Below are 24,272 nucleotides of genomic sequence, written 5' to 3'. Positions count from 1 at the left end.
GGTTGAAAAACACTGATTGATCGATATTATGTATGAGGAATATACATTTCGGTAAGTTGTACTGTCAACTTCTTTCAACATTGTTCATTCGTGATTATTTACTATTAGCTAGAGATGATCGGTTCACGTGCCAGAACGCCTTCTGTGTGAACGCAAACACGACCCGGGATTGATGCCGGTATGTCGTTCGCCAGCTAGTCATTACGAAATGCACGTAATTATGCACAAGTTTATGATCGAATCAGAGGGGAAAAAATGCACAAGCGTGGTTTCTCGAGAGAGAAATCGCAGCTCACAAGCAAATTTGACGCTGCTGAGATTACAAGTCACATCGATGTCACGTGTCTTTACGGGATTTTCCAATTTTTACGGGTTGTGTCTGAACGCACTCACTGATTCCGGAAAATCACTGGCAGTGTGAATGAACCAAAATCAAACGAACCCAGGTCAAATCCCGGGTCACTTTACCTGTGTATTTTCCGGAATCTCTGTGTGAAATGAGTCTCAGAATTGTTACTCAGCTATTTCTATGGAAATTAGAAAGTGCAAACTTTTATTAGAAAGTCACATGCGGTTATAGGATTGTGCAATGTTCTCGTGCTCCAGTGTGGATGATGAGAGATCTTTTAGTGCTTAATCTGTCACACATAAGTGACAGATTTCAACTAAGAGTCCAAACATTCACTCAGAAGAACAACACGGTATTGTCCTGCACTTCAGTGATTCACCTTCTGTGACTCACACACTTTAAGTGTTGGAACTCCATATTATAATTATCCCTTCTTTTACAGCCACACCCGAAAATACTAGGCTACTTTCTCATGCTGTTAACAAAAGGGTTAAGACGTTAATTTGTTTTTTAATTTTACTTATTATGGCAATGGTTTCCCAAACTGCTCATTCAATATGGTAAATACCTGCTAAGCCACAATCTTAAGCCAGTTGCCTTTGAAGTCTGTATAGGCTAGTTAATAAAATATCAATGGCCTGCAGTATGATAAGCTAGAGCTAAAACAATATCATATTTTTGTGTATCTTGCATGTGGATTTACGACCTCATATTAAACGAGGCAGAATATTTGTACTTTGTCTGTCTATAGATAATTTAATATATAATATTATATAATTTAATAATTAAATATATAATGTAAATAACATTGTATAAATATATTAACCCAAATATGTTATTTGTCAACTACCCACTATTAAGTAAAAAACACATTATCTTTTTACTACCTTCAAATTTATTGAAAGGAAAATTTGCTGCTGTTTGTATCTTCACTGGAACCAGTTTAGACTTCCACTGAAACCAAATGAAAGCTAAAAATAAAAATAGCTTGTTAACCACAGCAAACAGAAACAAAATTAGAAACTTAATTGTATTGTTTACTCTTTAGTTCCACAAACCAGAGATATATTCACTTCATTATACAAATTTCTGTGTCACTTCCTTTTACAGTACGTGCACTTACAGTGTATTTACCTAAGAAATTACTGGTAATATAATGTAACTATACATGAGTTAAGGTAAGGTTTAGGTGTAGGTTCAGGGTTAATACCTAGTTATGGTCCCACTTTATATTAAGTGGCGTTAAGTACTGTGTACTTACATCAAAAAATAAGTACAATGTACTTATTGTGTTCATGTTGTATTGTAAAACACTTTTGCTGCTATTGAGGTGTGATACGGGTAAGGTTAGGGACAGGTGTGGTGGATTGGGTAGGTTTAAGGTGTAAGGGAAGGGTCAACTGTGTAATTACAAATGTAATTACATAAATTAATTACAGCTGTAATTACATGCAGGAATTTTTAAAATGTAAGTACAATGTAAAAACATGTAGTTACACAATAAGTACATTGTATCAAATAATTAATTTCAATGTAAGTACATAGTACTTAAAGCCACTTAATATAAAGTGGGACCCTAGTTATTAACCAGTTATTGAAATTACTATAATAAGTACATAGTATGTTAATGTGAAACAGGACTGTAAAATAAAGTGCTACCCGAATTCAATGTCATAACAATGGCTTAATATTTATGTTTTAGAATTTAGGGTTAAGAAGAAGTTGTCTGCTTAAGTTGGCCCATTTGTGTTCCTACACACAAGAGCAACAGCACTATCTTGTGGAAAGAAAGATAATTATTTAAAACACCCTACAGTAAATATGAAAATGCTTTAGAATAGTGATTTATTTATTCATTATTACGATGAAATGACATTCAAACAGTGTCCATAATTGCCTAAAATGTGGCGCTAGTAATACTTTAACAACAAACCGTTAAAAAAAATCGTCTCTTTCGAGTTACATTAAAATATCAGTAAGCAGTGTCTTTACAAGCAGTGACAAGCACAGAACTGAATAACTCGCCCTCGTGAAAACGAACAGGGCTTTCCATTCAAGCCTTCCAGATTTTGAGTTGTCGAAATGCAAAACAGCAGCAGCTCCGTAACAATTAATGCCGCCATTGACTGAGTTGAGGTAGGTATAGCCTCACAGCACTGATCTCGGGTCAGCTCTTCAAGTTATATCCTAATAGCTATTATGTAACACTGAGGTACAGTAACCTGATCCCGGACCAGCACTCAGACCCTGTTTGCACCAGGTATTAAGATGCGTTTTGGTCGATCGGATCATAAGTGGACGACGCTAAATGGTGTAAACGAGTCTAAAACGTTTTGAGCTTGTCTACTTTCCACCACTTCCAGAGGTAGTTGAAAACGCATTGGACCAGATTGCTTTCGTAGTGTAAACACTCATGTGGTCGAATGTGTTCAAACAGCCACAAAAGACCGACTTCTCTCCACATACTGACTTGATGCGTAAACATTATGGGAAGCGCTCAACGTTATCTCACAACCAATTCGTACGAATTCGTACGAGTGAGTAAAAGGTGGCTAATTCGTACGTCGTACGAGTGAGTAAAAGGTGGCTAATTCATACGTTGTACAAATTCGTACGATTTGTCTAAACCCCAGTGACGGATAGGTTTAGGGGCGGGGTCAGGTGTAGGTCATTTGTACAAATTCAAACGAATTAGCCACCTCATAAAATCCGTACGAATTTCCGTGAGATCGGGTAGGAAGCACACTAGCCAGACGGGATTTAAACTTTGTCGGCTGAAGACCCAAGTTTGGTTTGAAGATGAAAAACATACCAAGCACAATGTTCTCTCACCATTCCTGATTTATAACACGCAACGTTCGGCTGCTTTTGCCGCTATCAAAGCAGAAACTAAAGCTGATGCTCGCCGTATGTTTTCCCGTTGTCTCTCTGTTATTACATTTTTTAATTTAATTTAAATTTAAATTGCGCGAGCTTATTTTGTGCGTTAGATCGAATGATCTGAAAAAAAAAACATACATTTCCCCACCCATAGACCCTCCCCTCGAAGAAATCAGGACAGAAGTGGTTGAAAGTGGACAAAAGAGACGGATTAAAACACCGGGTGTAAACGGGAATGTGTCTCCCTCGTCTACTTGTGATCCGATCCACCAAAACGCATCTTAACACCAGGTGTAAACAGGGCCTTAGGGGTCAACCTTATTCCTCCCGTTTAAAGGAACTCGACGGCTGGAGCTCTGGAGAGCCATCGGAAGATGAAGATCCAGACGCTCTACATCCTGTGAGTTTAGTGTGGAGCTCGTTTGAGGTCAGCAGCATCTGGTCTTCAGTCTCTTTCAGGACTTTGATGTGTGTGGTGAAGAGCAGGTATAGCAGAGCTCCAGAGAGGAGTGCGCCCATGCACACGGCTCCCACAAACCCCGTGGTGGTGAAGGAGAAGTGGCACAGGCAGGGCAGGAAGACCAGCAGCAGGAGCAGGAGAGCACCGCACATCAGACGCGAGGCTTTGTCCCGCAGGGCTTCTGTTAGACACAGGCCTTCCTTCACCACCGCACGCGCCTCTGAGACCACCTCCATACGCTCTGACACAGGAAGTGCTGGAGGATACACAATAAAAACATAAGTGGGTTGTACTGTTATTTAATGTGTTTTGGGATTGTTCTGCTGACGAAACACTGTAAAAAATATCTTTCCGAGAAATTTCAGTAGACAAAAAAAAAAAAAACCTCCAAACAATACTCTGTGACAAAATTTGCATTTATATAATTTGCATTTATATAAGGTACTGTAGATGGAGGTATATTGCGTCAGCTGACAAAAAGGAATGTGGGAAAACTGGAATACAGGACTACCTACAGAATAGTGGATATGTGATTGTTATGAGAGTTATGGTACTGTATGTTGGTTTCACATGTTTGAGGAGTGTTTGTGATGTATCACAGCAACCCATCTTTCCAATATACATAGTTGAATTATTGTGCATAATGAGGTTAGTTCACCCAAAAATGAAACTTATCCCATAATTTACTCACCCTCAAGCCATCCTAAGTGTATATGACTTACTTCTTTCAGCCAAACACAAACTGAGTTATATTAAAATATCCGGGCTCTTCCAAGCTTTACAATGAGAGTTTTTGAAGCCCAAAAAAGTGCATCCCTCCATCATAAAAGTAATCCATACGGCTCCAGTGGATTAATAAAGGCCTTCTGAAGCGAAGCCATGCGTTTTTGTAAGAAAAACATCCATATTTATAACTTTATAAACTATAATCACTGACGAGTCTAGTTCCGGCGTCAGGTCAGAGGTCACTCTCCTGCCGGAACTAGACTCGCACTGAAAACCCCTAAGAGACTTCTTTTAGAAACTAAACCAACCCCAAGCTTTTGATGGGCAACCATATTGAAACAAACAACATACAGTGAAACCATGATATTGTAATTTCAATAAAAGTGTAGAATAGACCTCATTCAGAGCAGCGCCATGACAGGTATGAAAGTGAGCCTGTGAGGGATAGACTTACTCGGTTTTAAATGTAAAAAGCTGTGTAAAGCTCCTTGATCACTTATAACTTTCCACAGCTTTTTACATTTAAAACCGAGTAAGTCTATCCCTCAAAAGTTTGGGGTTGGTTTAGTTCTAAAAGAAGTCTCTTAGGGGTTTTCAGTGCGAGTCTAGTTCCGGCAGGAGAGTGACCTCTGACCCGACGCCGGAACTAGACTCGTCAGTGATTATAGTTTATAAAGTTATAAATATGGCTATTTTTCTTACAAAAACGCATGGCTTCGCTTCAGAAGGCCTTTATTAATCCACTGGAGCCGTATGGATTACTTTTATGATGGAGGGATGCACTTTTTTGGGCTTCAAAAACTCTCATTGTAAAGCTTGGAAGAGCCCGGTTATTTTAATATAACTCAGTTTGTGTTTGGCTGAAAGAAGTAAGTCATATACACTTAGGATGGCTTGAGGGTGAGTAAATTATGGGATAAGTTTCATTTTTGGGTGAACTAACCTCATTATGCACAATAATTCAACTATGTATATTGGAAAGATGGGTTGCTGTGATACATCACAAACACTCCTCAAACATGTGAAACCAACATACCATAACTCTCATAACAATCACATATCCACTATTCTGTAGGTAGTCCTGTATTCCAGTTTTCCCACATTCCTTTTTGTCAGCTGACACAAAATACCTCCATCTACAGTACCTTATATAAAGGCATTTTGTCACAGAGTAAATGTCACCAGCATGTCTCTGTGCACCACCAGAATGCTGCTTTGGGAACATGTTAAGCTTTTTTGTAGGACTCCCTGAAATCTTGTTTGTTATTGGACAAAGAAAAGTTAGTGTAAACTATTAAAGGAAAGTCATTTTATTGTAAATTGTCTTAAAAATGTCATATAGGTCTTCCATCACATGGTATTTGACTGAACGATGTGCTGAAGAATCACACAAATGTTATGAAATTCATATTGTAACTACTGTAAGGACAAATATATTGGCATGTAGCTTTTGTCCCTACTTGCATATTTACTTCACGTCTAAACATAAGGAAAAATAATACCAAAATGCCATTGCTGATGTCAATCGGGTCTCGTGAGAAGCCATACTCATTTGTGAGATGGTAAAATCATAAGAAATGACACACAATGTACAACCTAAAATTACACTACTGTTCAAAAGTTTGGGGACATTAAATGTTTTTGTTGTTGTTGTTGTTTGTTTGTTTGTTTTAAATAATGATTTTATTCGGCAAGGATGCATTAAATTGATCAAAAGTGACAGTAAATATATGTACAAATGTTGTTCTTTTGAACTTTCTATTCATCAAAGAATCCACAAAAATATATGTTTCCACAAAAACATGAAGCAGCAAGACTGTTTACAACATTGATAATAATAATAAAAGTTTCTTGAGCATCAAATCATAATATCAGAATGATTTCTGAAGGATCATGTGACACTGAAGACTGGAGTAATCATGCTGAAAATTCAGCTTTGATCACAGGAATAAATTACATTTTACACTAGTTTAGAAAACAGTTATTTTGAATGATAATACTATTTCACTATATTACTGTTATTACTGAATGACTCCAGCGTAAAAGTAATCATCCACCCCTAAACACACTATGATTATAATTGGGGAAAGAAAACTATAGAAGTCGCATGTTCTCCTACACTTCAAGCTGTACAATATCTCACCATCTCGTCATGAGAGTTAGAGGTGTGCATATAAACCACTGAAACGATCCCTCGTGAGGTTCTGTACTCACCGTTCCTGCTGTCCTGTGACCGCAGCAGGGCCAGGTCAGCGGTCAGGGCCTCGTGGTCAGAGTACGGGAAGGGTTTATCAGCCACTGAACCCTTGGTAGTGGACAGGGACTCACATTTCATGTTCACTCTATGGGAGCCCTTCACAAGAAGAAGAAGACTAATGTTAAAAATGTTATATGGAAGAGCAAGCATGAATACTTTATATAACATCTCCTATTTTGTTTCACAGAGTAAAGCAAAAAGAAAAAGGTTTGAGTAAATAATGACAGATTTATATATATATATATATAAAATATATATTATACATTAAACTTTCAAAACTTTGTGGTTGTTAAAAAAATGTTTTATGTTTTTGAAATGAATTTAATCAAAAATACAGTAAAAACAGTAATATTTTGAATTAATATTACACATTAAAATAGCTGTTTTCTATTGTATCTATCACAAACTCTGAATCAACATGCACGTATGCTACAATTTTCTGTCATAATCATTTGTTAGCAAACAAGTATTCATTACTTCAATGAGCTCATTGTTTCTGCCTTAAATTATTACATTGTTTAAATTAATACATTTTTAGCTAAATGTGATTTGTATATGTACACTTCTGAAATACATAACTTAGACAGTTAACTGATGACAGAACACTCTTAATTGTAATGTGGACTCATTCATTTTCTGTAAAGCTGCTTTGAAACGATGTGTATTGTGAAAAGCGCTATACAAATAAAGGTGAATTGAACTGAATTGAATTGAATGGGAATATATTTTAAAATGTAATTTATTCCTGTGATCAAAGCTGAAATCTGGGAATTTTCTGTGTCTTTCATGAATAAAAAGTTTAAAAGAACAGTATTTATTTGAAATAGAAATCTTTTGCAACATTATAAATGTCTTTACTGTCACATTTTATCAATTTAATGCGTCCTTGCTGAATTTGAAAAAAAAAAAGAAGTGAGTCATTCATATATATATATTCAAGTGCTGATAAAAAAAACAAAGAATGCATTAAGCTTTAATATTTCTTTTTTACCCCAAAAGCAGAGGGTCTGTTCTTTCTTTTGAAATATATGTATATATATATATATATATATATATATATATATATATATATATATATATATATATATATATATATATATATATATATATATATATATATATATATATATATATATATATATATACATATATTTCAAAAGAAAGAACAGACCCTCTGCTTTTGGGGTAAAAAAGAAATATTAAAGCTTAATGCTATATATATATATATATATATATATATATATATATATATATATAGTGAGGAAAATAAGTATTTGAACACCCTGCTATTTTGCAAGTTCTCCCACTTAGAAATCATGGAGGGGTCTGAAATTGTCATCGTAGGTGCATGTCCACTGTGAGAGACATAATCGAAAAAAAAAAATCCAGAAATCACAATGTATGATTTTTTAACTATTTATTTGTATGATACAGCTGCAAATAAGTATTTGAACACCTGAGAAAATCAATGTTAATATTTGGTACAGTAGCCTTTGTTTGCAATTACAGAGGTCAAACGTTTCCTGTAGTTTTTCACCAGGTTTGCACACACTGCAGGAGGGATTTTGGCCCACTCCTCCACACAGATCTTCTCTAGATCAGTCAGGTTTCTGGGCTGTCGCTGAGAAACACGGAGTTTGAGCTCCCTCCAAAGATTCTCTATTGGGTTTAGGTCTGGAGACTGGCTAGGCCACGCCAGAACCTTGATATGCTTCTTACAGAGCCACTCCTTGGTTATCCTGGCTGCGTGCTTCGGGTCATTGTCATGTTGGAAGACCCAGCCTCGACCCATCTTCAATGCTCTAACTGAGGGAAGGAGGTTGTTCCCCAAAATCTTGCAATACATGGCCCCGGTCATCCTCTCCTTAATACAGTGCAGTCGCCCTGTCCCATGTGCAGAAAAACACCCCCAAAGCATGATGCTACCACCCCCATGCTTCACAGTAGGGATGGTGTTCTTGGGATGGTACTCATCATTCTTCTTCCTCCAAACACGTTTAGTGGAATTATGACCAAAAAGTTCTATTTTGGTCTCATCTGACCACATGACTTTCTCCCATGACTCCTCTGGATCATCCAAATGGTCATTGGCAAACTTAAGACGGGCCTTGACATGTGCTGGTTTAAGCAGGGGAACCTTCCGTGCCATGCATGATTTCAAACCATGACGTCTTAGTGTATTACCAACAGTAACCTTGGAAACGGTGGTCCCAGCTCTTTTCAGGTCATTGACCAGCTCCTCCCGTGTAGTTCTGGGCTGATTTCTCACCTTTCTTAGGATCATTGAGACCCCACGAGGTGAGATCTTGCATGGAGCCCCAGTCCGAGGGAGATTGACAGTCATGTTTAGCTTCTTCCATTTTCTAATGATTGCTCCAACAGTGGACCTTTTTTCACCAAGCTGCTTGGCAATTTCCCCGTAGCCCTTTCCAGCCTTGTGGAGGTGTACAATTTTGTCTTTAGTGTCTTTGGACAGCTCTTTGGTCTTGGCCATGTTAGTAGTTGGATTCTTACTGATTGTATGGGGTGGACAGGTGTCTTTATGCAGCTAACGACCTCAAACAGGTGCATCTAATTTAGGATAATAAATGGAGTGGAGGTGGACATTTTAAAGGCAGATTAACAGGTATTTGAGGGTCAGAATTCTAGCTGATAGACAGGTGTTCAAATACTTATTTGCAGCTGTATCATACAAATAAATAGTTAAATAATCATATATTGTGATTTCTGGATTTTTTTTTTTAGATTATATCTCTCACAGTGGACATGCACCTACGATGACAATTTCAGACCCCTCCATGATTTCCAAGTGGGAGAACTTGCAAAATAGCAGGGTGTTCAAATACTTATTTTCCTCACTGTATATATATATATATATATATATATATATATATATATATATATATATATATATCCTTTTTATGAAAATGATCAGAATTTCTGGTGGTGGCTGGTAACTGGTAAGCTGGTGGGGAAGTTAATTTATAATATATAATATTATAAGATTATCGTTTGAGATGAATTTACCTTGATGAGAATGTAGTCAATCCTGATGCCCTTCTCAAAAGGAATGAGATCCTGCGTCTTTGTGAAGTGATTGTCTGCTATCAGCGTGTGTCCGTCTTCACACCCCTGCCGAGAGCAACAGAAAGTGATGCTTTAGAGAAAAGCAGGACACACAAACAAACTGAACACACATGTGAAAGGAAGTGCGCTCACATCAAACATGTCTGTCTCAGTATAGCAGTCTCTGAGGCCAGTGTGGGATCTAAGGAGACGGTTCCCAAGGTCCTGAGGGTGCATGTTCAGATCCCCTCCCAGGATCACCAGGTCTGCTCCACAGGACGTGTGGCTAAAGAAGCCATACAATATGAGTTTCCTGAAGGAACATGACCTCTTTTCTCTAGAAAACGCACTTTCTCTTACCGTACAAACTGCAGTAGTTCCCAGGACTGCACTATTCTGTGGGGCAGGTATTCATCGTGAGCCCTGGAGTACTCCGCATGCAACTGAGAGCAAAGCAGTGTCATTACTAAAGGTGCATCGTCTCCAGTTACTCGACTGAGCATGGACAACACAAAGCCAGATCAGACTTTAGAGACTGACTTACATGAGTAACATAGACGTGAGCCTTTAACCCAAAAACGTCAACAATGACCAGGCCAACTGCTTTGCCTCCGAACCAGTCGCCATGACGCACCTGAGATGAACACACACACATATATGTAATTCTTCAAGCTAGAAAGTTGTTACATGAATCATTGTACCATCAGTATAAAGAAACAAAACACATATCAGATTCATCTACCAAATCTAGTCACATTATGTCCCTTGTGAAAAACGACACTTTCAAAAAGAGTGCTTATTACACAAATAATATACTTTAAAGGAATTTAAGTGCAAACTGAATGTACTGTTTTCGGATACTTGGGTGTTAATTTCAATGACATGAAAATGATATTAAATGCAGTTAGTTAAACTTAAGAGTGCTTTTTGCACTCACTTAAGCACATCTTTATATGTAATTTCATAATAACTTCTATTTTCTTTGAAAAATATGGTTAAAGTTACTGCTGAATGCACTGACAAGGATTTATGGTAAACTAATTATGGTTAACTTAATTTCTATTGTAACTTGTATGTCATGCATTTAAATTTGTAACACATTTGTAATGAGTAAATGTAATTTAGTACATTTAAAGTATATTAACTTTAAATATAATTATGAATAACACACTACAGTTAAAATTATAATCATGTACTTTATATCTGCTTTAGTATGTTAGTAAACACATTCAAATAAGTGTACTTATTTAAAGCACGACAGAAGACTATTAAAACATAATGATTTTAAATGTACTTTAAAGTAAAACTTTGGTTACACTTTATTTTAAGGTGTCCTTGTTACAGTGTAATTATATATTTAAGTACTGTGTAATAATAATTAACTACATACTTACTATAGGGTAACTTTAGGGTTTGGTTTAGGGTTAGTAGTTGCATGAAATTATGCATAATTTATGGTTATTACTACAGTAAATACATGTACCATGTGTAACAAGGACACTGTAAAATAAAGTGTTACCAAACCTTTTAATTTGACATTATTACAAAGTTACATTTTTAAAAGTGTACTTAAGTGTGTTAAGAAACAATCATAAAAGTGTACTTGCCTTTTATTTCATTAATATTAAAGGTTACACTTCCTTCGCACTTTGTAACACATCTTTCCCTCGCGGGTCAAAATGACCCGAAGCCCTAAAATTATACTTCTTTTTTTTCTTTTTTTGTCCAGAAAGCTTATTTTATTTCATATTTTTATATTTTTTAATGCAATTTTTTAGGAGATTTTTATTTCATTTTTTAAATTACTAGATTTGATCAATAAATAATAATTAAATAGTAATTTAAGCACACATTCCTCACATTTCAACTTCAATTCAAAATAACTCACAATTTCATGCATAGGTGTCATTTTACAGTGTAATTACATATTTATGTACCGAGTAATATTAATCAACAACATGTACTTACGATAGGGTAGATTAGGATTTGGTTTAGGGTTAGTTGCATGTAATTATGCATAATTTACTGTTATTGCTATGGTAAGTACATGTAACCTATATAACAAGGACACTGTAAAATAAAATGTTACCATATACAATTTTCTGCAAGTACAGTTTAAAAAAAAATATATATATATGCACATCAACTTAAATGTATAATTACATCAACTTAAATGTATAATTACATGGACTGTAACAACTGAAAATAAAGTGTAACCAATATATATATATATATATATATATATATATATATATATATATATATATATATATATATATATATATATATTGGTTACACTTTATTTTCAGTTGTTACAGTCCATGTAATTATACATTTAAGTTGTATAAGTTGTACATTTAAGAGTAATAAGAATTAACTGCATGTACTTAGGATTAGTTGCATGTAAGTTATAATAATTGCTATACAGTAACTGCATGTAACATGTTACAAGAACACTATAAAATAAAGTGTTACCAAATATACTTCTAAGATACATTCTCTCTGCTTGCAGTGCGTCAGTCACTCTTGTCAAGAAAGTAAGTGAGAACACACACAAACACACAGATTTATCGAATCATGTCATCAATAGCGGTTCACTTCGCCGATTTAGTACGATTGAGTTCATATGAGCAGCGCACCGTATACAGGACTTCACATGAGCCGTAGGTGTGCGCCCGAATTCGGAAAACAGATTCTGAAGTGTGCATACGGTGGACACTTTACTATCCCATGAGGCCACGGGAGAGGATTTGTGAATGGCAGTGAAGCGACACAACTGACGCTGGAAGGTCACATGACAGTAACAACATGGCGGATGTAGTAAGTCCGACTACATTCCTACTACACACATTCATACTATACAGAACATACTTTTTTTTTAACGGTCGCAAAGTAAGTTTCAAACCAAATGTCTTATAGTATGCGATTTTGGCTATATTGTTGTCATTTGTCACGTGTCTTCTCCTAGCAACGAGGCACGTTTTTCTGAATTAGTTTATTTTGTTCCTAACAACTTGAAAGTCTGGTAGTGTGTGATCCCAGTTTTTCCTAAGCAATAAAGTTAAGTCAGCTTCTTAGCTCACTTTCGACAGGGTGATCAGAACCCCAACATGGAGACGCATTACACAATAATTAAGCAAATAAATAGTCATGAACTATTAATGTTGAGGGTTTTTTGTGTGAGAAGAAAGAGAATGCAGAGTTATATGAGAGAACTTGAAAAAATATTATAAAGCACAATGAGATGATAATGAAACTAGCACAGCTTCAGTATTTTAGAAATCAGTACCTAGGACAAAAAGTAAATTATAGTTTGCATCATTTCGCAAAAATGTCTGATGGCAGTATATATAGCTACAGTAGTATCCTGAAATAACTTACCATATATGGGTAGCCATTGAGAGAGTACTGGTAGAGCAGAGCGTCCTGGATTCTGTGTTTGGAGAAGACAGCAAGACCACTGCCAATGACTCCACTGGAAACACAACACAGCATGTCAGATACAAAATAACAGTTTCCTTTAGGTATCTCTCATCTATGAAAACACACATTCAGCTGTGTAAACACCAGCAAGCAGGCAGCTGCACTCATTTTGAGTATTAGTAGGAACTGCAGTAGTGCTGCTTCCTAGATAAGTTAAATGATTACAAATTCTGCCAATTCAGATTTATTGATTGCATGTCATAAGATCAATGCTTTTTTCTTGTCTCATAATGATAAGGATAAGACATAAAGGTCGACTGAAGATACTCAGTTCATGAAGGAATGTTCAATCAGATATCTCAAAATAAGACTTTAAACTTCTTAAAGGTGCAGTAAGAGATTTCTGAGAAACACTGTTGATATTTGAGATCAACTCAAACAAACACAGCCCTCCCTTCATTGCTCCACCCACTTTATCATAGCTGAAGTGAAGCAAAATAAAGCTTCGCGAAAAATAAAGCGAGGTTGGCGAACAAACGACAAGGAAGCAAACAAATTACATTCAGCACACAAGAATATATACAAGCAAGAGTTCATTGTAAGTTGCCAGCAGTACACCAGGTCCAAACAAACAATAACACTCAAAACTGTCCTGTAACTATAGCTAACATTATAACAACAGGATATCTTGATGCTGTGAAACATATCAAAACCAATGTTACTCACGTATGGAGCAGAAAAAACACAACCTCGCTGTCCGTTTTCAGGCCTTCCCGCTTAGGTCTCTATCGCTGGAAAGCTTTTCTAATATAAACCCATGTCATAAAGCTCTTGCCTGATCATAACCAGTGAAATTCCTCTTTTTTAAGAGTTTTTCTCTTTTGTAATGTCTCTCAGCCATCTCGCTTTCTACAGCGTTTCTTACCCTACTGCTGATCGGCTCACTCTCTCTCCTCCCCCATCATGGTTGGACACGCCCCCTACTGCTGATTGGCTCACTCTCTCTCCTCCCCCATCATGAGTAACACACCCCCTACTGCTGATTGGCTCACTCTCTCTTCTCCCCCATCATGAGTAACACACCCCCTACTGCTGATTGGCTCACTCTCTCTTCTCCCCCATCATGAGTAACACACCCCCTACTGCTGATTGGCTCACTCTCTCTCCTTCCCCATCATGAGTAACACACCCCCTACTGCTGATTGGCTCACTCTCTCTCCTCCTCCATCATGAGTAACACACCCCCTACTGCTGATTGGCTACAAGTGTGTTGTGCTGCTCGGTCCGATCCACTTTCAACGGTGTTTCTCAGAAATCACTTACTGTACCTTTAAATGGGCAGTTCACCCAAAAACAATAATTTATTTACTTATTCATATTTATTTATTCATGTTGTTCCAAAACCATGTGGCACTATTTTTTTCTAGAGAACTTTTGAAGAATGTCCAGCCTGCTCTTTTCCATACAATGAAAGCAGAATGGTTCTTGTGTGTCTTGAAACCAAATGTTACACACCAAATTTGTTAGTTTGGTTTTTAGCAAATAAAAACTTAAATGTTGGTCTATTCCTGACAGAATGCTATCATGGGCTTGTGTTTCCACAGAGGAAAGAAACTCATACAGGCTTGGAACAACATGAGGGTGAGTAAATGATGACAGAATTATTATTTTTTGGGGGTGAATTATCCCTTTATGTGGGTATTTTATTTCCCGCCTTTTGACCAGGATCTTTTTTTTTCTCTATGCATTACTCTGGAATGTGCGAGAGTGTCTAGCCGCTTGATCGCTGATCAGAAGGTTTCAAAGTCTCTCTTTCAAAATCCCAATCGCTTTGAAGTACAAAGCAACATTCAAAGTCCCTCCATGTCATAGTGAGGTGAACTGACCTCTTGAAATAGTGAGTATAAGGATGAGAGGAGGACAGCTTTCCCTTCAGGAAAAGGAAATCTTTTTCACTCCATACCTAGAACAATGTCAAAGAAACCTAGATTAGTAAAAAAAAAAATGAAGTTTTGGTGGGATGTTAGGACCTGGTGTTATTAGACCATCAGGGAAATTAGTGTAAAATGAAGTGCTAAAGCCACGACGGCACTGGGCTGAATGAAAACTTGATGATAAGTGTGTTAAAAGTGTACAGTGATACCCACTTCCTGTAACAGGGCGATGTCGTGCTGCTCTCGGTCCAGTAATTCCCCGATCATCTCATACCGCTGCGCGCAGTGTTGACTGAGGAATCGGATTCCCCTGAAAAACATCAAACCACAGTCAGTCTTGCGATCTACCTCTAACCCACATACAGTACAAAACCTCCATAACTGCACACACATGCAGTCATTATCCTGTACATAAACACAGCTGACCTCATCAGTTCACAGATTCATGCACGCTTTAATAAAGTGATGCGTCATCTAAATCAGGGGAAGTACTGAAAACCACATTTTCTGTCTCAGCTGTACAGTAACAATCTGCATTAATGCGCATTTGGTGAAGATTGGGCTGTTGTTCTGGAACATGGTGCTGACGGTGCTGGCATCAGCAGAGCGGGAGGCCCACACACACACACACACACACACACACACACACACACACACACACACACACACGTTATGTCATGTGACTGCTCATGTGCTTCTTTACCCTTCACACTAACAACATATATATATATACATATATGTCTCAAAGATGAGTAGATCAGTAAATGTCTTGTTCTAGCTAGCATGGTAGAATAATAGAGATATTTCATAAAGGTTTTTCATAAGTGCGTACAATGCAAATATTTTCTGATCTCTTACAACGTGTTCTAAGGATTTTTATAAATCATTTATAAAAGAGCAGATTATAACAATAAACTATTTTTTTTTTAAGCTGAGCATAACTAGATAAAAATGTCAACACTTTACAATAAGGTTCCATTTGTTAACATTATTTAACTACATTAGTTAACATGAACTAACAATGAAAAATAATTATACAGCATTTATTAGTCCTAGTTTATGTTCATTTTAACATTTACTAATACATTATTAAAGTGTGAGGCAAATGTCGCATCTATGAGAAAGTATTGGCTTAATTGTCTATTTTAAATGTTTTGTATTGTATGTAATTTTGTGTAGGTTGTTGTATGTTTTTAATGGACCTTGAGTCTGGAAATAAAGTTGAATAAAGTTGAACTTTCCTATAGATAAATCGACTTATAGGCCAACATCACCAAATACACATGAATGCATATTGATGAAATATAGCTTATGACAAAAAAAAAAAAAAGTTTTATTTTGTTAAATCTCAGATATGAAAGAAAAATACTCAATTACCTAATACTACTTACTACTCAATTACCTAATAATACTAATTACTACATGTATCTACTTCAAACCTGCGCTTTGCTCTTAGACGTGTGCAACAAACTCATACAATATTCGTAAGCAAATACATGCATAGGTCTATTTAATATTTAAATATGCATGTATTTGCTTACGAATACTATTTTATGAGTTTGTTGCACACCTCAAAGTGCAAAGCGCAAGTTTGAAGTAGCCTAGATAAATAAATAAACACAGCGAGCTACATTTCTGACCCATTTAAAGAAGTGAACATTGTTCCGCAGCGCAGGAACAGAAATATATAGATAGATAGATAGATAGATAGATAGATAGATAGATAGATAGATAGATAGATAGATAGATAGATAGATAGATAGATAGAAGCGCGTCATTTCGACGCGGAAGCATCATCGTGTCGCTCACCAGCAGTTGAGAGAGAACACGCGCAGTCTGGAGGGCCGCTCTGTTGCCATGGTTCCGCGCAGCTCAGGCTTCACCGGCTCCTGGGAGCGAGAGTCATTTGAGTGCGCTTTAAAGCCCAGTGTATTGCACACACACTGGGGGCGGAGCTTAAACTAATCCACAAAGCAGCCAAACTCAGTGACATTTGAAACCCTACTGTTTATTCATTTATTAAAAGTATTTACAATCGTATTTTATATTGATCTATGTTATCTAATGGGTTATACACCTACAATAGCTTCACCAAAAAGGTGATAAGCTTACTTTATAAGCTACTCTCTCTTTAGTCATGTAAATACCTGCATGGGACTGCCACTCAGATCGATGCTCCGCGCGCACTACAGTCGCCTCGCGCTCGCCGCGAGCTCCCTTTCCGAGCGCGTGACCGTATTCTCGCATTGAGTGGTCGATAATCATCATCGTCCCGTCAAATGACCTCCACTGTATCTAGTGTATCACCTAACATTACACAGCACAACATAGCCCGTGCGCATGACATACTGTAAATACACGCGTGCATTGTGGGTAATGTAGTTAACTCATTTAATCCCGTATTTTCTCAGCTATTCACCTTTTTCCTACGCCACATGACGCTTTGCGCGAATTATGGGAGTAACTTTTGTTGAACTGTAAACAAGCAGTGAAAGGTTCGCTCTATGAACGCAATAATACAAAAATTGGTACAATGAAATTACATTATTCTACTCATTATTCACCATCTAACATTAAAAGTGCATTTAAAAGTGTAAAAAGCATTAACAAATTACTAGTACAATAGCATGAATAACCCCAAAAGCTTGATTATTTCCGCATGGACTTGTTAAGCATCACTGTATAGGCCTATATGTCTGTATTATGTAACATATTAGCTGGAACATTGAGTGATAATATTTCATTGATTTCCATCATTTTAACAGAAAATAAATCTTGTATTTACTTGCTTTAGAAACATTCCAGTAAACACTGCTAATAAGAATTAGAAGTAAAAAGGAGACAATTACATTTTAAAGCATCCGTGTGAAAACAAAACCTGGAAAGAGACGCAAGGATTTGAGGAGAACAAATCTTGTCATCACGTCACATTAAATTACCAAGCGTTACCTTATTCTCTTGAAGTCTGAACATGAGAACATGAAGGAAAATGTACAGCTCATTCAGTCAAACTGACTGATGGATAAGAATTGGGCCTATTTGTAGCACAAACTTATGATTTTAAATGATTTGTTTCAGTCTTTTTGAGTGGAACTTGCCCAAACTGGAAGTGCCTGCCATAATCTAACTCAAAGTCTTTGTCAAAACGCAGTAGTCTTGTTAGGACAAGCTGCTGTCTAATATAACACCCAGGTCTTTAACTGTAGGGGATCAAGTAACAGGACATCCTTCTAAATGCAAATTCTAAGACATTATGTGTACAGGTTTTTGGTCCAATAAGTAATATCTCAGTCTTATCTGAACTTAATAGAAGAAACTGACAGGTCATCCAGTATTGTATATCTTTAACAAACTCTGTCAACTTGGATAATTTAGAGATTTCATCTGGTTTGGATGAAATATATAACTGAGTATCATTGGCAGTGGATACTAATTCCATGTTTTCTTATTAACAAATGGCAGCATATGTATTGAAAATAGCAGAGGGCATAACACAGATCCTTGTGGCACTCCATAATTTACTGACATTATCTTAGATTTTTCCCCATTTAAATAGACAAAATGGTAACGGTTTGATAGGTACGATCTCAACCGTACCTATCAAACCTAAAAAGATTTGAAATGGGTCTGTAATTTGCTAATTCATTTGGGTTTAGTTGTGTTTTCTTAATGAGAGGCTTAATAACTGCCAGCTTGAACGGTCTTAAAACATGACCTAGAGATAGAGACTAGTTAATATTTAATAATAAAATGAAAAACTATATATATATATAATTTATTTTTATTTTTGGATATTTGAGATTAATCATTTACACAAAATACATATTATGCCCCAGTAAGTAGCCTACACTTCAAAAAACATCAATGGTTACCTTTAAGAGTAATTTTTACCAGTTAATGATGTTAGCATTTGTTATGTTTTTTCCCCAGTGTATACACACAGTTAAATGTGACCCTATTAAGAGTAGTGTAATTATATATAGTCACATCTGTTGCCCAGTATTGATTATCCTAATGATATCATTACACTATAGTGTAAATTGTGTTTGTTGTTGGATTTAATGATGAGATTTTAGCTTCCAGGGCTCCAATGTCACTTTAATTGGCAAATACATGAAACACTGTAGACGTTACAACCCTTATTTAATATTAACCAGAACAAAAATTATATTGGAACAAAGCAAAAAACAAATAAAAATAAAGATGAAAAAAAGAATAGACATAAAAACCTTTCCTGTAACATTCTTAAAATATACATTGTAGAATTTCAAAATTATTTCTTTTTTTTTTTTTTCTCTCACACACACAAACACACAGATATGCACTCAAGTGCACAAATACACACTCTCACACAGAAGCATGATTTTTTCTTTTAAAATGTCGTAGAAGACACGAAGCACACAATAAGGCAAGACTGGGTTTTGTGGGGGATGCTGTTCACATTCGATTCTTTGGTTAAGATATTACAGATTAGTCTTCAATGTACAACTAAATAAACAGTCCTTTTTATGCAACATGTGCTCTTCATAATGCATACAAATGTACCAAAATATGATGCCATAAATAATCAGATGATTGTCACTGATTACGTCCGACACAGTGTCAAGGCGCTCGTCTTTAAAATCATATGTACTAACAACTGAAGGTGATTGCGGGTTTAAAAAAAAAACGAAATAAAAATCGATTAAAAAAAAATCAACACCAAGCTGGATGCCACGTGTGGATCACAAACAATAAAAAGAGTATTGAATCCTCATACTGTATATGCTAACATTCCAAAACTAGAGTGTTTCTACATTACTGAAAGAACCTGAGAACACGTGGATCGGAATAGCCCGGATCTTATTGCACATTTTGATATGGAATTAAATGTTAATTTCACTTTGTGCTGTTCAAAATCCCCTGTTGACCAATGACATGCCTTACCACACTCAAAAATGTGTTACAATTTTACATTAAAATACAATGTTTTTGTTAGGAAAATACTCAAGCACCTAGTTAAGTGTAATTGCTTTGGCGATGATGTAATTAGCATAAAGTTCTTATATTAAAAACACTGAGAAATTAAAAGCAAGTGTTACATGCTGAGATTTGTTTTGTCTTGCTAGAAAATAGTGAATCTGCCCTCTTTTGCTTTGGACTATGTAACCTGATCTACTGAATTTTCCTGCTTACTCGCCAGTATGGCGAAGGTAGACACAAAAGTGATAAGGCACTCAGAATGAGGGCAATGGAGTAAAACCATGCATATGTGCTGTCTTTCACAATAATCATTATGGCAAAATGGCTTTATTTGGAAGCTTGTTTCCACTAGGAGGGAAAAAAAGTAATTGTGACTTTTCTCACAATCCTAACATTTTTTCTCGCAATTGTACGTTTATATGCCGCAATTCAAGACTTTTTCTTTGCAACTGTGAGCTATATCTTATAATTCTGACTTTCTCGCAATTGTGAGTTTTTAATCACAGTTAAAAAAAATAAAAATAATCCACGGTTGTGTTTATATCTCACAATTCAGACTTTTCTACTTTTTTTCCTCGCAAAAGTGAGTTGAGCAATTCTGACTTTTTCTCGCAAAAGCAAGTCTGTATCTCACAATTCAGACTTTTTTCTAGCAATTGTAAGTTATCATAATTCTGACTTTTTCTCGCAATTGTGAGTTACCACAGTTCTAACTTTTTTCTCACAATTGTGAATTTACATGCCGCAATTCAGACTTTTTCCTCACAAATGCGAGTTTATATCTCACAATTCTGAATTTTCCATTTTTTTCTCACAAATGTGAGATTATATCTCACAATTCTGACTTTTTCTCGTAAAAGCGAGTCTACATCTCATAATTCAGACTTTTTCTTATCACAGTTCTAACTTTTCTCGCGAGCAATTTCAGCAAATTCAGCAATTTCACAATTCAGACTTTTTTCTCACAAATTCGAGTATATCTCGCAATTCAGTCTTTTCCATTTTTTTCTCGCAATTGTGAGAACAATTCTGACTTTTTTCTCACAATTGAGTATATATTCCTTAATTCCTTAATTTTCCTAGAAATTGTGTTATACCTCAGAATTCTGACTTTTTCCTCTCAATTGTGAGTTTATATCTCATAATTGTGACTTTTTATCTCAGAATTGTGAGATAAAATGTTGCAATTACCTTTTTGTTTCATTCCATGGCAGAAACAAGCTTCCATTTTTTAAACCAAAACTCTGCAGTAAAAAGGCTCCAAAAGCACTTCGTGTAACACCAGGAGGTAGAAATAACTCACACATTTGCACTTTCCAAAACAGAAAATCAAGCCAAATAGAGAGCAAAACTTGCAAAAGTGTGTAACATTCATGTAACTTGCGCTTTCCATCACAACAAACATTCAGTGTCTTTTCCAATACAAAAAATTCCTATTTTCAAGACTTTCTCATCCTTCTGAGCACAATCTGAACCCCGATCAAAGGTCAGAGGTAGCATGCTTCTGTGTCTAAACCAAAGATTGTGAAAAAAGGACAGTCAGAACAAACATATGCTATCACAAAGTTCCTGATTAGAGAAAGACTTGTATTAACCAGCATTCCTTTCCAATTCGCTTACGATCACTTTTAAAAAGACCTTTGTGCCGTCAGAGTCTAGTACCATAAACATGACAAGGGTCATAATCAGAATTAACCCACCACAGAATTCCAAAACCTCTCCTCTCACAAAAACGGTAAGCAAAAAGGAAGAAATAGAATTATCCCTGAAAGTACATTTTCTTTTCCTTTTAAGGAACACGACTAAATATACAACACAACCTAGTGCAGAGGATCCTGGTTTGTGTTTTGTCCATGATTGTGTTTATGAGCTTCAGGTTTGTCTAATTTTCTTTTCCTCTTTTTGTTCGTACGTATTCGATGACCAGCGTCTGGAGGTGTTTGGGCACAGCGGTCATTCAGTCCTTGACGAGTCTGTAAACGTGATACTGTGCTCCGTGGTCACTTGTAGACACCTCAAACACAAACGCAATGCAAAGCAAAGTCTCTTGTGTGTCTCTGTTTGTGACAACCTGGGGAGGAGAAAAACACTTTAGGGAGAACTGTAGTAGAAGACTATATAGTAACACTAACTTTAATGAAAGCATGACATACGCTTGGAAATACATTTGTATTTTTACTGTATTACAACCATAATGATAAATGACCCTCATTGGATTCTGTTTTTTTTTTTTTCTGATTTGCATTTTTAATCAATACTGTACACATACAACTCACCGTTAATAATGTTTTTGAAGTCAAATTCAGTGCCTTATTTAAATTTGAATTGAAGTAGCAAGTGTATTGTAAAAAAATTATTTCATTTTGAAAGTAAGAAAAAAATATCATTATATACAAAAATTCTAATTGATTCAATATTGATAATAATGTAACGTTTTTTTTTTTTTGTTGTTTTTTGTGTTCAGTAGAAAAACTGAAATCTTTTTTGATAGCTGTGTTTTGACAGCACTGAGCTTACAAATAAACTACCATTCAACATTTTGGTGATGGTAAGATTTTTAAATACATTTATATTATCAAAAATACAGTAAAAACAATAATATTGTGAAATATTATTACAATTTAAAGTAACTGTTTTCTAATTGAATATATTGTAAAATTTAATTTATTCCTGTGACGCAAAGCTGAATTTTCAGCATCATTACTCCAGTCTTCAGTGTCACATGATCCTTCAGAAATCATTCTAATATGATGATTTGATGCTCAATAACCATTTCTTATTATTATCAATGTTGAAAACAGTTGTGCTGCTTAAAATATTTGTGGCAACTGTGAATTTTTTTTCTTTTCGGGATTCTTTGATGAATAGAAAGTTTAATAGAACAGACTGTTTGAAACAAAAGTATTTTCAAACAATGTAAAAGTCTTCACTGTCATGCTGGTTAAATTGAATGTGTCCTTGCTGAATAAAAGTAAAAAGAAAAAAATCATACTGATAACAAACGTCTTAGGGTTAAGATCCCTAAGAAGGGAACTAGACTGTGCATCAGTTGCTAATGCTATGGGGACGGTGTCTGAAGCACATGTGAAATCTATTGGCCGCCGGCAGTTCGACGACGTCACATGGAGCCCCTGAACTTATAAAAGAATTCCTGCATTACAAGTCCTCAGATTTGAATTGTTTGAAGGAAGACGCACAGGCAAACCAGAAGCATGGCAACAGAACGCAGCGTGTCATTCCCTTCTCAGGAAAGTGGGGTTACATACGGAACCCTGAGGCTATGTTCACAATGTCAGTCCAAATCTGATTCAAATCTAAATTACTGACTGTCCACATTGTGTATCGCAACTGTTCAGAAATGAATTGTGTGTCCTGTTGCGCTCTTTCGTTTTCTTGTTGCGCTCTTTTTGGTTTCTATGGCAATGACACTGCGTTGGTAGGCATACGCCAAAAACTACAACAACAGCAATGTGGAGGGATCTGCAATACAGATGTTGTCTTATTTACAACATTGCAATGTGTAGCCACCATGCTGGCATGGTGACATGTTTACATTTTACGTGGCGTGAGAAAGTGACAGAAACCATGTGAAATCCAATTAGAGTGGCCAGACTGAAACGGATTTCCAGAAATGGTTGAATGATCGAATTCCAATCGGATATGCTCAAAAATCGGATTAGGACTGACAATCTGAACCTGGCTTAAGACGTTTCCCATTTTGAGGGAATTTGACACTGCGTCAGTTGTTGATGCTATGGGGATGGTTATACCCATTACGCCACGGTGACACTTTGAATGTCGGCAAGCACAATCTTGTCAGACTTGAGCACTGAAGGATTTGATGGACCTTGACCCAGAGTAACCTAAATGCATAAGCAACCAATCAGAACACATCTTGTGACACCACATCCTTGCTCTCTAGAAGACTCAGTGTTATAGGCGCTAGGAAAAAAAGCCCTGAAACGTCCATGCTCAACCGTTTCTGAAACGGGGACTACCGCATTAGACCAGTCTGAGCCACAGCTACAGGACAGCCCAGAGCCCCTAAGAGCAGAGCTAACAGGGCAGACTATAGACATAGCCTCAGATAACTCCATAGTCCTACATCTGGCAGCTGAACCAGGTGATCAGTGAATCAGTCGCTCACAGCAACTCTACATATAATCCTACCAGACCTGAATACAAGCCTAAGGGAGAATTCATCAGCTTCCAAGA

The 24,272-nt window shown here is 36.3% G+C and overlaps 2 protein-coding genes across 10 annotated transcripts in view; both read right to left on the bottom strand.

Moving 5' to 3' along the window:
- Positions 1–1,221: 1,221 nt before the first annotated feature.
- Positions 1,222–17,461, bottom strand: smpd2a (sphingomyelin phosphodiesterase 2a). Its single transcript, XM_084099988.1, has 11 exons — positions 17,243–17,461; positions 16,905–16,984; positions 15,309–15,405; positions 15,048–15,124; positions 13,120–13,213; positions 10,283–10,372; positions 10,099–10,181; positions 9,892–10,024; positions 9,700–9,804; positions 6,630–6,768; positions 1,222–3,945 (listed from the first exon to the last, which is right to left on the bottom strand). The coding sequence occupies exons 1-11, from the start codon at positions 17,246–17,248 to the stop codon at positions 3,548–3,550; spliced, it is 1,302 nt and encodes a 433-aa protein (XP_083956114.1). The 5' UTR covers positions 17,249–17,461; the 3' UTR covers positions 1,222–3,547.
- Positions 17,462–19,221: 1,760 nt separating this feature from the next.
- Positions 19,222–24,272, bottom strand: part of tead3a (TEA domain family member 3 a) — a 45,364-nt gene continuing 40,313 nt past the window's right edge. For all 9 annotated transcript variants that reach the window (XM_084099883.1, XM_084099882.1, XM_084099884.1 and 6 more), the window contains one exon: positions 19,222–22,128. In XM_084099883.1, the coding sequence (XP_083956009.1) occupies positions 22,015–22,128 (114 nt within the window). In that variant the 3' untranslated portion in view covers positions 19,222–22,014. The remainder of the gene's footprint in view (positions 22,129–24,272) is intronic.

This window comes from Abramis brama, assembly GCF_963993115.1.
Source record: "Abramis brama genome assembly, chromosome: 22".
Taxonomy (NCBI): Eukaryota; Metazoa; Chordata; class Actinopteri; order Cypriniformes; family Leuciscidae; genus Abramis; species Abramis brama.
The sequence above is the reverse complement of the archived record's forward strand: the minus strand, read 5'-3'. Positions and strand labels throughout refer to the sequence as shown.

Excerpts from the sequence above, each read along its gene's own strand:
- smpd2a (XM_084099988.1), bottom strand. Across the intron at positions 10,182-10,282 it reads CTCACGTCTATGTTACTCAT|TTGCATGCGGAGTACTCCAG; the intron begins GTAAGTCAGTCT and ends CTTTGCTCTCAG. Across the intron at positions 6,769-9,699 it reads TTGACTACATTCTCATCAAG|GGCTCCCATAGAGTGAACAT; the intron begins GTAAATTCATCT and ends CTTCTTGTGAAG.